The sequence below is a fragment of the Trachypithecus francoisi genome, unplaced genomic scaffold (genome assembly GCF_009764315.1).
Source record: "Trachypithecus francoisi isolate TF-2019V2 unplaced genomic scaffold, Tfra_2.0 Lachesis_group8, whole genome shotgun sequence".
NCBI classification, from domain to species: Eukaryota; Metazoa; Chordata; class Mammalia; order Primates; family Cercopithecidae; genus Trachypithecus; species Trachypithecus francoisi.
The window spans coordinates 9,016,694-9,029,130 of NW_022681473.1; the positions used below are offsets into that span (position 1 = coordinate 9,016,694).

The 12,437-nt window shown below is 51.8% G+C and overlaps 1 protein-coding gene across 5 annotated transcripts in view; it reads right to left on the minus strand.

The window, feature by feature from the left end:
- Positions 1-6,283: 6,283 nt before the first annotated feature.
- Positions 6,284-12,437, minus strand: part of SPDYC (speedy/RINGO cell cycle regulator family member C) — a 41,660-nt gene continuing 35,506 nt past the window's right edge. For 2 of the 5 annotated variants that reach the window (XM_033206974.1, XM_033206973.1), the window contains 6 exons: positions 8,151-8,323; positions 7,660-7,718; positions 7,329-7,414; positions 7,055-7,226; positions 6,645-6,975; positions 6,284-6,475 (listed from right to left, as the gene is read on the minus strand). In XM_033206974.1, coding sequence (XP_033062865.1) covers positions 6,441-6,475; positions 6,645-6,975; positions 7,055-7,226; positions 7,329-7,414; positions 7,660-7,718; positions 8,151-8,292 — 825 coding nt within the window. In that variant the 5' untranslated portion in view covers positions 8,293-8,323 and the 3' untranslated portion in view covers positions 6,284-6,440. Of the gene's footprint in view, positions 6,476-6,644; positions 6,976-7,054; positions 7,227-7,328; positions 7,415-7,659; positions 7,719-8,150; positions 8,324-9,183; positions 10,162-10,206; positions 10,333-12,437 lie in introns of those variants that run through there. The other 3 variants (XM_033206972.1, XM_033206971.1, XM_033206975.1) reach the window with 3 other exon arrangements.

Genomic DNA, 12,437 nt, shown 5'->3' on the forward strand with positions numbered 1-12,437 from the left:
ATTACTCTTAGGGAAATGTAAACTAAAGTCACTAGAAGGACTGCTTCTCAAAGAACACCTGCTAGAATGGCTAAAATTTAACATTGACCAAATCAAGTGTTGTCATGTTGTCAAGGATATAGAATAACTGGAGCTTTCATGCACCAAGAGAGGGTAAAATGATCACTACCACTTTGGAAGAATTGCTTGAACCCAGGAGACAGAGGTGGAGGTTGTGTTGAGTGGAGATTGCACCATTGCACTCCAGCCGGCAACAAGAGGGAAACTCCATCTCAAAAAAAAAAAAAAAAAAAAAACCCGCTAGGAGCTAAAGGAGAAACTTTTTATATCATCTCAGTGTGGAAATGGTCTTTTTAACTATGACACAAAACTCAAAAGTCATAAAATTGCATTTTTTACTACATTAAAAATCTATACAGTTATGTCAAAATGATGGACTGAAGAAAACATTTACAATTAACATCTTACAGGAATATTTTTCTCCATATATATATTTTTAAAAATCATGGTCTGGGTGTGGTCGCTCATTCCTATTATTCTAACACTTTGGGAGGCCTAGACAGGAGAATTGATTGAGGCTAGGAGTTTGAGACTAGCCTGGGCAACATAATGAGACCCCATCTATAAAAAAGTTAGAAAATTAGCCAGGTGTGGTGGTGCATGCCTGTCATCCCAGCTGCTGCAGAGGCTGAGATGGGAGGATGGCTTGAGCCCAGGAGTTGGAGGCTGTAGTGAGCTATGATTCTGCCACTTCTCCAGCCTGGGCAACAGAGCAAGACCCTGTCTTTAAGAATAAAATAAAAGTAAATCCCAGCACTTTGGGAGGCCAAAGTGGGTCAATCGCTTAAGCCCAGGAATTCGAGATCAGCCTGGGCAATACGGTGAGACCCGTCTGTACAAAAAGTACAAAAAATTAGCTGGGCATGGTGGCCTGTAGTCCCAGCTATCCCAGAGGCCGAGGCTGCAGTGAGCTGTGATCGCGCCACTGAATTCCAGCCTGGATGACAGAGTAAGACCCTGTCTCAAAAAAAAAAAAAAAAAAAAAAAGTTCACAAATAAAAGAAGGTCAATAGCTCTTAAACATACGACAAAATGTTGAGCTCACTGAAAAAGCAAATATGAATTGAAATTTTGCCAAGAGACGGCTGGGTGTGGTGGTGGCTCACAGCTGTAATCCCAGCACTTTGGGAGGCTGAGGTGGGCGGATCACCTGAGGTCGGGAGTTCGAGACCAGCCTGACCAACATGGAGAAACCCCGTCTCTACTAAAAATACAAAATTAGCCAGGTGTGGTGGCTCGTGGCTGTAATGCCAGCTACTTAGGAGGCTGAGGCAGGAGAATCACTTGAACCTGGGAGGCAGAGGTTGCAGTGAGCCAAGATTGCACCATTGCACTCCAGCCTGGGCAACAAGAGCGAAACTCTCCTAAAAATAAAAATAAAAAAAATAAAAATAGGCCGGGCGCGGTGGCTCAAGCCTGTAATCCCAGCACTTTGGGAGGCGGAGACGGGCGGATCACGAGGTCAGGAGATTGAGACCATCCTGGCTAATACGGCAAAACCCCGTCTCTACTAAAAAATACAAAAAACTAGCCGGGCAAGGTGGCGGGCGCCTATAGTCCCAGCTACTCGGGAGGCTGAGGCAGGAGAATGGCGTAAACCCGGGAGGCGGAGCTTGCAGTGAGCCTAGATCCGGCCACTGCACTCCAGCCTGGGCGACAGAGCGAGACTCTTGTCTCAAAAAAAAAAAAAAGATTCACCAAGAGACTGTTTCCCACTTAGCAGTTTGGCAAAGATAAAAGTCTGGCACCCCGCTGGTGGACCTGTGTTCTGGAAAACAAACCTCGTCGTGCACTGTGTGCAGGGAAGCTGGTGAGTGGGCATAGCCTCTACAGAAGGACATTTGGCAAAAATCACCAAAATGACAATTTTGACTGGGCCCTTAGGCTCAGCAATTCTTCTCAGAATTCACTCTTTAGATACCTTTTTTTTTTTTTTTTGAGACGGAGTCTCGCTCCGTCGCCCAAGCTGGAGTGCAGTGGCCGGATCTCAGCTCACTGCAAGCTCCGCCTCCCGGGTTCACGCCATTCTCCCGCCTCAGCCTCCCGAGTAGCTGGGACTACAGGCGCCCACCACCTCGCCCGGCTAGTTTTTTGTACTTTTTAGTAGAGATGGTTTCACCGTGTTAGCCAGGATAGTCTCGATCTCCTGACCTTGTGATCCGCCCGCCTCGGCCTCCCAAAGTGCTGGGATTACAGGCTTGAGCCACCGCGCCCGGCCTAGATACCTTCTTACATTTGAATAATGGTATCCTTACAAAGTCACACACCAGCTGGGTGCGGTGGCTCACGCTTATAATCCCACCATTTTGGGAGCCGGAGGTGGGCAGATCATCTGAGGTCAGAAGTTCAAGACCAGCCTGGCCAACATGGTGAAACCCCATCTCTACTAAAAATACAAAAAATTGACCGGGCGCGGTGGCTGAAGCCTGTAATCCCAGCAGTTTGGGAGGCCGAAACAGGCGGATCACGAGGTCAGGAGATTGAGACCATCCTGCCTAACATGGTGAAACGCCGTCTGTACTAAAAAATACAAAAAACTAGCCAGGCGAGGTGGGGGGCGCCTATAGTCCCAGCTACTCGGGAGGCTGAGGCAGGAGAATGGCGTAAACCCGGGAGGCGGAGCTTGCAGTGAGCTGAGATCCGGCCACTGCACTCCAGCCTGGGCGATAGAGCGAGACACCATCTCAAAAAAAAAAATACAAAAAATTAGCCGGGCATGGTGGCATGTGTCTGTGCCTGTAATCCCAGCTACTCAGGAGGCTGAGGCAGGAGAATAGCTTGAACCCAGGAGATGGAGGTTGCAGTGAGCTGAGATCGTGCCATTGCACTCCAGCCTGGACAACAGAACAAGACTCCGTCTGGAGGAAAAAAAAAAGTCTCACACCATAGGATTACCAGAATCCTAGAAACAACTTAAATATTGATCAGTAGGCAATGAGTTACTTTATGGTACATCCATAAACAAGAACACAAGTCCGGGAGTGGTGCCTCATGCCTGTAATCCCAGCACTTTCAGAGGCCAAAGTGGGGGGATCCCTTCAGCTCAGGAGTTCAAGACCAGTCAGGGCAACATGGCAAAATCCCCTTTCTACAAAATATACAAAATTTAGCAGGGCGTGGTGGTGCACACCTGTGGTCCTAGCTATTTGTGTGGCTGAGGTGGGAGAATGTCTTGAGCCCAGGAGGTTGAGGCTGCAGTGAGCCAAGATCACACCACTACACTCCAGCCTGGGTGACAAAGTGAGACCCATCTCAAAAAAAAAAAAAAAAAAAAAAGATGACCAGGCGCGGTGGCTCACGCCTGTAATCCAGCACTTTGGGAGGCCGAGGCGGGCGGATCACGAGGTCAGGAGATCGAGACCATCCTGGCTAACACGGTGGAAGCCCGTCTCTATTAAAAATACAAAAAATGAGGTGGGCGTGGTGGTGGGCGTCTGTAGTCCCAGCTACAGGCTGAGCTGAGGCAGGAGAATGGCGTGAACCCGGAAGGCAGAGCTTGCAGTGAGCCGAGATCCCTCTGCTGCACTCCAGCCTGGGTGACAGAGCGAGAAAAAAAGAAAATTACAAGGGTTTCAGGAGCTCTGTCAGGAACCAAATATACATACATATGTATTTTGAGACTGGCTCTCGCTCCGTCGCCCATGCTGGAGTGCCCTGGTGCGATCATAGCTCACTGCAGCCTCCAACTCCTGGAGTCAAGTGATTCTCCCACCCCAGCCTCCCAAGTAGCTGAGACTACAGGCATGCACCACCACACCCAGCTAATTTTTAAATTTTTTGGCAGAGATGAGGTCTCACTATGTTGCCCAGGCTGGTCTCGAACTCCTGGGCTCCAGTGATCCTCCCACCTTGGCCTCCCAAAGTTCTGGGATTACAGGTGTGAGCCACCACGCCCAGCCATCTATATATTTTTAAAAATTTTTATTATATCACATGGGCTTCTATAAGTTTAGACTCTTTCTCTGGAAGGACAGGAGAAACTATTGCTTTCGTTGATTTCAGGGCAGAGAACCAGGCAGCTGAAGTCAGGGGTAGGAGGGTGGCTCTTGGTTTAAAATGTTCATGTGGTCGGGCGCGGTGGCTCAAGCCTGTAATCCCAGCACTTTGGGAGGCCGAGACGGGCGGATCACGAGGTCAGGAGATCGAGACCATCCTGGCTAATACGGTGAAACCCCGTCTCTACTTAAAAATACAAAAAACTAGCCAGGCGACGAGGCGGCGCCTGTAGTCCCAGCTACTTGGGAGGCTGAGGCAGGAGAATGGCATAAACCCGGGAGGCGGAGCTTGCAGTGAGCTGAGATCCGGCCACTGCACTCCAGCCTGGGTGGCAGAGCAAGACTCCGTCTCAAAAAAAAAAAAAAAAAAAAAAGTTCATGTGAATATATTATCTATTGGAAAAACATATTAAAAATACTTTTTAGTCCTTGTCTTGGCTTCTTTTTTTTTTTTTTTTTTTTTTTTTTGAGGCGGAGTCTCGCTCTGTCGCCCAGGCTGGAGTGCAGTGGCGCAATCTCGGCTCACTGCAAGCTCCGCCTCCCGGTTCACGCCATTCTCCTGCCTCAGCCTCCCAAGTAGCTGGGACTACAGGCGCCCGCCACCTCGCCCGGCTAGTTTTCTGTATTTTTAGTAGAGACGGGGTTTCACCATGTTAGCCAGGATGGTCTCGATCTCCTGACCTCGTGATCCGCCCGTCTCGGCCTCCCAAAGTGCTGGGATTACAGGCTTGAGCCACCGCGCCCGGCCTGTTGTCTTGGCTTCTAATGTCCTCAGTCTCCAGGCTTTCTTAACTCTGTCTATCCTCTGCTACCCTTCTCCATCTTCACCCCCTAAACACCCTCCTCACCAGCCTTTCTCTAGGCAGTTTCCTCCACTGGAACACCCAGGGTTCACACTTGTTCATGCCAGACATTGTTCTAAACCCTTCCATGGGATTAACCTATTCACATCTCAGAATAACCCATTTTACAGATGAGTCAATGAAGGCACAGGGAGATTAAATAACATGCCAAGCTAACACAGAGACCTGGAATTTGAATTTAAAAAGCTGGCTCCAAAGACCAAGCCATAATCACTACTCTAGACTGTCCTTCCATGAATATCCAGGTGCAGTCTGATTGCCATTTCCTCTGGGAAGCCTTCCTATCTCCTCCATTAAGAAATGAACCCTTTTTGGGCTGTGCATGGTGGCTCACGCCTGTGATCCCAGCACTTTGGGAGGCCGAGGTGGGTGAATCATGAGGTCAGGAGTTCGAGACCAGCCTGGCCAACATGGTGAAACCCCATCTCTACTAAAAATACAAAAAAATTAGCCAGGTGCAGTGGTGGTCACCTATAATCCCAGCTACTCAGGAGGCTGAGGCAAGAGAATCACTTGAACCCGGGAAGCAGAGGTTACAGCGAGCCGAGATCCCACCACTGCACTCCAGCCTGGGCGACAGAGCGAGACTCAGTCTCAAAAAAAACAGAAAAAGAAAGAAAGAAATTAACCCTTTTGAGTCCTCATGTCTCTTGGGGTAGAGGGGGCTATTATAATTACAATATTATATTTGATTGCAGCTCAAGGAAGTGATCAAGTCTTATTCCTAAGTAAACCTGGCCCTGAAGGCATTTCTAGACTAAATAAAGAGCAGTTTTCCATTCAAATTTTGTTTCCCAATATGTTTCTGGCCCCCACCCCACCTTTTTTTTTCTTTTTTTCTTTTTTTTGAGACAGAGCCTCACTCTGTCACCATACTGGAGCTCAGTGGCATGATCTCAACTTGCTGTAACCTCCGCCTCCCCAGTTCAAGCAATTCTTCCACCTTGGTGTCCCAAGTAGCTGGGACTACAGGCACCCACCACCACGCCTGGCTAATTTCTGTATTTTTAGTAGAGAAGGGATTTCACCATGTTGGCCAAGCTGGTTTTGAACTCCTGACCTCAAGTGATCCACCCGGCTCAGCCTCCCAAAGTGCTGGGATTACAGGTGTGAGCCACCGGGCTCGGCTCCCTGGCCCTCTTCTAAGGGCTGCAGATACCTCATCTCATTTAATCCCATCTAGACTGTGTAGATCTCATCATCCATAGGCATGGATAGCACAGAGAGGAAACTGAGGCTCAGAATAACTGGCCACCAATGGGAAGGGGCCAAGCTATTACAAAGCCTGTGCTCACATGGTGTAACCCTGGTAGACACCTCCTCCCTACCCCAACCCTGGGTCAAGGAACCAGGCCAGGACCTAAGCACAGTTGGTGTCCTGTGGACATGAATTTATTAGAGGGGACCAGGACTAGAGTGGGCACAAGCTGCAGGCTGGGAGGAAGGGGCAGGGGTGGGAGCACAGCCAATGGTGTGTCAGTCAGTGGGCCAGCAGGCGTGCTGTTCTTCACCCTGCAGAGCTTCAGTGCCCAGGGCGTGCCGGAGGCTTTGGGAAGACTGCGGAGAGGAAAGAGTGAGGCTCAGACAGGAAATCTGCCAAGCTCACACAGGAAGGGCAGCATGTCGATTCCAGGCCCACAGCACTCCCTCTCATACTGTTGGTCCTCACTCTTGCCTCCCAAGCTCCCACACCAGCCCTGCAGCTGCTATCCCATCCTGCACTCACTGCGGAGGGAGTAGGTGCCTGGTTCCAGTTGCATCTCGGGGGGCAAGACGATGAGAAAGTCCCCACCCCAGGCATTTTTGACCCTTGAGAGATAATTTTGGGAAGGAGGGCGATGACACTCCGAGGTCAGAGAAGGGCACTTGGATGACACAGGCTTAAGCTGGTGGCGGCTGCAGTGCTGGGGCAAGCCACAGCGGGAACAGTGGGGCGGCGAGAGGCCAGGACCCCGGGGAAGGTGAACAGGGACCTGTGGACAGACCCTCTGAACGCCACCATGGTGGGGGCGCCGGTCCCGAGTCCAAGCCCAGTGGAATGGCTCCTTTGCCATGACCTGGGAGGAGCAGAGTGGACAGTAAATGGGGTGGGAACCCCTGCCTTCCCCACACCCCAGGCTGCCTCCACAACCTCACCTCCTCACAGCACTGGCGGCTCACAACAGCCCGGAAACCCATCCGTGCCCAAAGTTTATCCCTCTGGTGCAGGAATTTCCCCACTTGTAAACACCAATCTTTTCCCAGGGCCCACGGAAAAATCTCACATTTGGGCCCCTCCAGGTCCTCCTCCATGTCGTTTGCAAGGTACCTAGCCACAGAGGCACAGGGTCAGGGAGCAGAGGCCACACATCTGCCCTGTCCCATCTGACACCTCCAGCAAATGCCTCCACTGCCTGCCCCCGCCACTCACAGGGCCAAGAACAGGCTGCTGTGGGTGTACTCGCTGAGCTTCAGGTGGGCGCGCTGGAAGTAGACCAGCACCATGGCCAGGAGATACTGCAGAGACAGATCAGGGTCGGGGGGTTAGTTATCCTCTGAGGAGGAGGGGCTTGCACCCAGGTTCATTTGCACCCAAGGAGGTTTTGCTGCAGGGAAAGAAAGTCAGTAAAATGGTGGGAAGGGGTATGCAAAGATGAACTGGTAATGGTGGAAGGGGAGTGGCTCTCCCTACCAGACCAGGGCACCCAATTCCCACCAACTCAACCTGAACCTCAAGAGACCCCCAGCCTGTGCTTCCTCACCTTATCTGAAATCTGGAAGCAGGGGTCTTTGGAGAGGAATTCCTGGACAAAACTGTCCTCTGAGGGTAGAGAAGAGAGGACGCAGGTTACCGCCGCCTCCCTGGAGAAGAATGGCATCAGAAGCTCCAAAGCCCAAGCCGCCACTGAACCCTCTCTCTTTCTCTCTCTCTCTTCTTTCTCTCTCTCTCTTTCTTAATGTAAATAGAGATGAGGTCTCACTATGTTGACCAGGCTGGTCTTGAACTCCTGGCCTCAAGTAATCCTCCCATCTCAGCCTCCCAAAGTGTTGGGATTATAGGTATGAGTCACAGCGCCTGGCCCTGAACCCAATTTCTGAGAGGACTCCCCTCCTACCTGCCTAAGCTGGGTTACCTTGAGAGGGTGAGGATCAGAGGCCTCAGATGTCTGTACAGGCAGGTGAGACCTCACACTTCACGTCTGCTTTCACACTTGGCCTCACAGTCCCTCCTGTGCCAGCCCTCCAAACTCACCCAGAAGGCTGAGGAAGGCCTGGACCTCCTGGTGCTGGTGAAAACGGAGGAACCCTTTGCCCCCACCTTGCCAGCTGCAGTCCCCCAGGTCTACCTGGGTGGTAACTACAGGGGAAGTGGTGGAGTCTTGGGAGTCACTCATCTCATAGGAGATGGAGATGGGGCAGGTTGACCTGTAGAGAAAGGAGGCTCAGGACTTAGCATGTACCCCCATGACGCCCACAAATCAAGAGGGTGGTGACAGGGGCCAGGATGGCGGAGGGGTGGGTGCAGAGACTTGGGGGCTCAGAACAGAGGGCAGTTGGGATGCAATAGGAGTGGGGAGGTCAGAAAAGAAGCAAAGAGTTGCTATGGGCTGAGGCACCCCCGCCCTCCTCCTGGCACCCCAGGACAGGCCAGAGTAACAGCAGCAACAAGCACCGAGGGCTTCCTAAGTGCCTGGAGCTGTGCTTAAGGGCCTTATCTTACTCCATCCTGGTAAGGAGGTAAGTTTAACTCGGACCCATTTTTAAACAAGGAAACTGGAAGCTGAGGCCTCACAGCCAGTTAAAAGTGAAGTCTTTGGTCTCCAAAACCCCAAGAGGTTTTTCGGGTTTCATTTGTTTGTTTGTGTGTTTTGAGACAGAGTCTCTCTCTGTCGCCAAGGCTGGAGTGCAGTGGCACGATCTCGGCTCACTGCAACCTCCGCCTCCCGGGTTCAAGTGATTCTCCAGCCTCAGCCTCCCGAGTAGCTGGGATTACAGGCATGCGCCACCATACCCGGCTAATTTTTTGTATTTTTTGGTAGAGACGGGGTTTCACCGTGTTGGCCAGGCTGGTCTCACACTCCTGACCTCCCAAAGTGCTGGGATTGCAGGCGTGAGCCCCTGCGCCTGGCAAAAAAAGAAAAAAAACCCAAGAGTTTAACTGCTCCTCCAGGACCCAACTCACAACCACCCCCGACCCCTCACCAAAGCAGAGTTGAAAGGGCCACTGATTTCTTACACCGAGGGGAAACTGAGGCCCTCAGGGAGGAACGAAATTAGAGAAATACCTGGATTTAGAGCAAGTTGATGGGGCCACTTCAAAGATTTCAAGCTCCTGTCCTAAACCCACCCTCATTCCCGAGAGAGTGACGCCAACCACGGGGCTGAGGAGGACGTGCGGTCCACCACCCCAAGGCCAATCTCCATCTCGGCGGGCACAAGTAGCCCAGCCTCCTCCTCCAGGGAGCCTTACCCGAGCTCAGGAATTGCCTAGAGCATAACGCCCGTGATGCCGGTGAGTGCGCTTATATAGCCTGAGGGGGGGGCCCTGCCTGAAGCAGCCCATCCACCAATCAGGGCCTTCCTGGGGGGCGGGGCTTGGCCTTCACCGCCTGCCCCTCTGCCTGTGAGCCCAGTCAGCACCCAGCTGTGGCTCCCCAGGGTGAAAGCTTCTCCAAAGCTTCATCAACTATAAGAGACGTGAAGGCAGGCCAGCTGGACCCCAGGGCCTGAGACCCCATAGGACGGGCAGGGAGCTACGATCCCTGTTCCCCTCTTGACAAATGCAGCGCCAAGGTGCTGAGCCGGGAAATGAGGCCTGGACTGCGAGAGCCCGGTGGGCGAGTTTTGATTCACTGATTGTGCCTTGCTGGGGCAGAGTCTCTGGCTCTCTCTGAGTGTCTCTGAATCTATTGGCCTCCCTGAGGTCTGGGTCTCAGTGGGCCTCTGAGCCTCTCAGTTTCTTGTTGCCTCTGGATCTCTGGGTCTCTGGTCTGCGTTTCATGGTCTCCCCCAGGCCGTCTCTCAGGCTCCCTGAGGCCGTGAAGGCCTTTCTAGACCAGCTGGTCTGCATCAGGCCACCTGTTTGTGTGTGTGCACGCATTTGAAGCCGGCCTCCCCTGGAAAGGAAGCAGTGAACAGGGCAGCCTCCATAGCCAGCTCCCTAAACACCTACTGCTGCCTACTGAGGAGGCTATGATGGCATCAGCTCACGTGTTCCTCACAGCAAGCCCATGAAGTTGATGAGAATGATGAGAAGCCTAATTTTATCAATGAACAAACAACTAACACACAGAGTTTGGGTTGCTCACCAAGAGGCTGAGTAACTTCCTGCCAGCCACTCAGCTGGTAAGTGGAGATAAGAGTTCCAGCCTGGCTGCTGGGCCCACACGCTGGGTAGCCTGGCTATGTGGTCTACGGCTGTTCCTGGACACAGCCTGCACAGAGAAGGCGTTCCATGAAACGGAATGAATCTCCTAGACCAGCTATGTTTTCAACTATTCTCTTCTCCCCCCAATAATTAAGGTTAGAGATCAGGAAGGGGTACCAAAAAGAAGCCTGGGAGTGGGCTACTCACTTTAACCTTGGGAGGGTGTCCAGGCTCATTTCCTTCAGTGCCACCCTTGGAGATCTGATCTCCCACACTGGGAAGAATATCTGTTTTTAATTTTTTTTTTTTTTTTTGAGACGGAGTCTCGCTCTGTTCCAGGCCAGAGTGCAGCGGCACAATCCTGGCTCTTTGCAACTTCCGCCTCCAGGGTTCAAGCAACTCTCCTGCCTCAGCCTCCTGAGTAGCTGGGACTACAGGCATGTGCCACTACGCCTGGCTATTTTTTTGTTTTGTTTTGTTTTTGAGACAGAGTCTTGCTCTGACACCCAGGCTGGAGCGCAGTGCCATGATCTCAGCTCATTGCAACCTCCGCCTCCCGGGTTCAAGTGATCTTCCCACCTCAGCCTCCTGAGTAGCTGGAATTACAGGTGAGCACCACCACACCTGGCTGATTTTTATATTTTTAGTAGAGACAGGGTTTCACCATGTTGGCCAGGTTGATCTCAAACTCCTGACCTCAAGTGATCTGCCTGCCTCGGCCTCGGAAAGTGGTGGGATTACAGACATGAGCCACGGCGCTCAGCCCACAGTTTGCCTTTCACTCTGCTCCATGTCTTCTGTATCCCAGAACCCTGAAAAGAGAGGGCTCTGGGATATAGAAGACATGAAGCAGAGCATCAAAGCACCTCTTTGATGCTTTCAAAGCCCCAATGTGGTTCTGCCATTGTGCTTTTCCATCTGCCCTGAGCCTGCTGTCCCCCTGGTAGGGGCAGCCTCCCTTGCCAGGGTTCTGGGACACAGAAGACATGAGACAGAGCCAAAGCCAAACTGTGAAGGGCATGTAATATGGGCAAGAAACAAACTTTTGTATTTGAAAACCACTGAGGGCCGGGCGCGGTGGCTCAAGCCTGTAATCCCAGCACTTTGGGAGGCCGAGACGGGCAGATCACGAGGTCAGGAGATCCAGACCATCCTGGCTAACACGGTGAAACCCCGTCTCTACTAAAAAATACAAAAACTAGCCGGGCGAGGTGGCGGGCACCTGTAGTCCCAGCTACTCAGGAGGCTGAGGCAGGAGAAGGGCATGAACCCGGGAGGCGGAGCTTGCAGTGAGCCGAGATCCAGCCACCGCACTCCAGCCCTGGCGACAGAGCGAGACTCCGTCTCAAAAAAGAAAGAAAGAAAGAAAGAAAACTACTGAGACTGAGGGGTTATTATTGTACTGGATCTCTATTTGTTGCTCTACCAAATGATCATAAAGTTAGTGGACTAAAACAACACCTATTTATTACTTTACTGTTCCAGAGGTCAGAAGTCCAAAATGGGTATCACTAGGCCCAAATCCAGGTGGCAGCAGGATTCCTCGCTCTGGGAGTTCTAGGACCCATTTCCTTGCCTTTTCCAACTCCCCAGTGTGACTTCCTTTCTCCCTCTTCAAAGACAATAACTTGGTGTCTTCAAATCTTTCTGACTCTGACCCCTCTTCTGCCTCTCTTTCACTTTTTTTTTTTTGAGACAAAATCTTGCTCTGTCAGCCAGGCTGGAGTGCCATCTCAGCTCACTGCAACCTCTGCCTCCCGGGTTCAAGCGATTCTCTCGACTCAGCCTCCCAAGCAGCTGGGACTACAGGCAAGTGCCACCATGCCTAGCTAATTTTTGTATTTTTAGTAGAGACGGGGTTTCACCATATTGGCCAGGCTGGTCTCGAACTCCTGACCTCGTGATTCACCCGCCTTGGCCTCCCAGAGTGCTGGGATTACAAGTATGAGCCACTGCGCCCAGCCTCTCTCTTTCACCTTTAAGAATCCCGTGATTCATTGGGCTCTTCAATCTGCCCAGATAATCTCCCCATCTCAAGATCCTTAACTTGGCTGGGAGAGATGGCTCACCCCTGTAATCCCAGCACTGTGGGAGGCAGAGGCGGGCAGATCACCTGAGGTCAGGAGTTCAAGACCAGCCTGGTCAACATGGCAAAACCCCTCCTCTACTAAA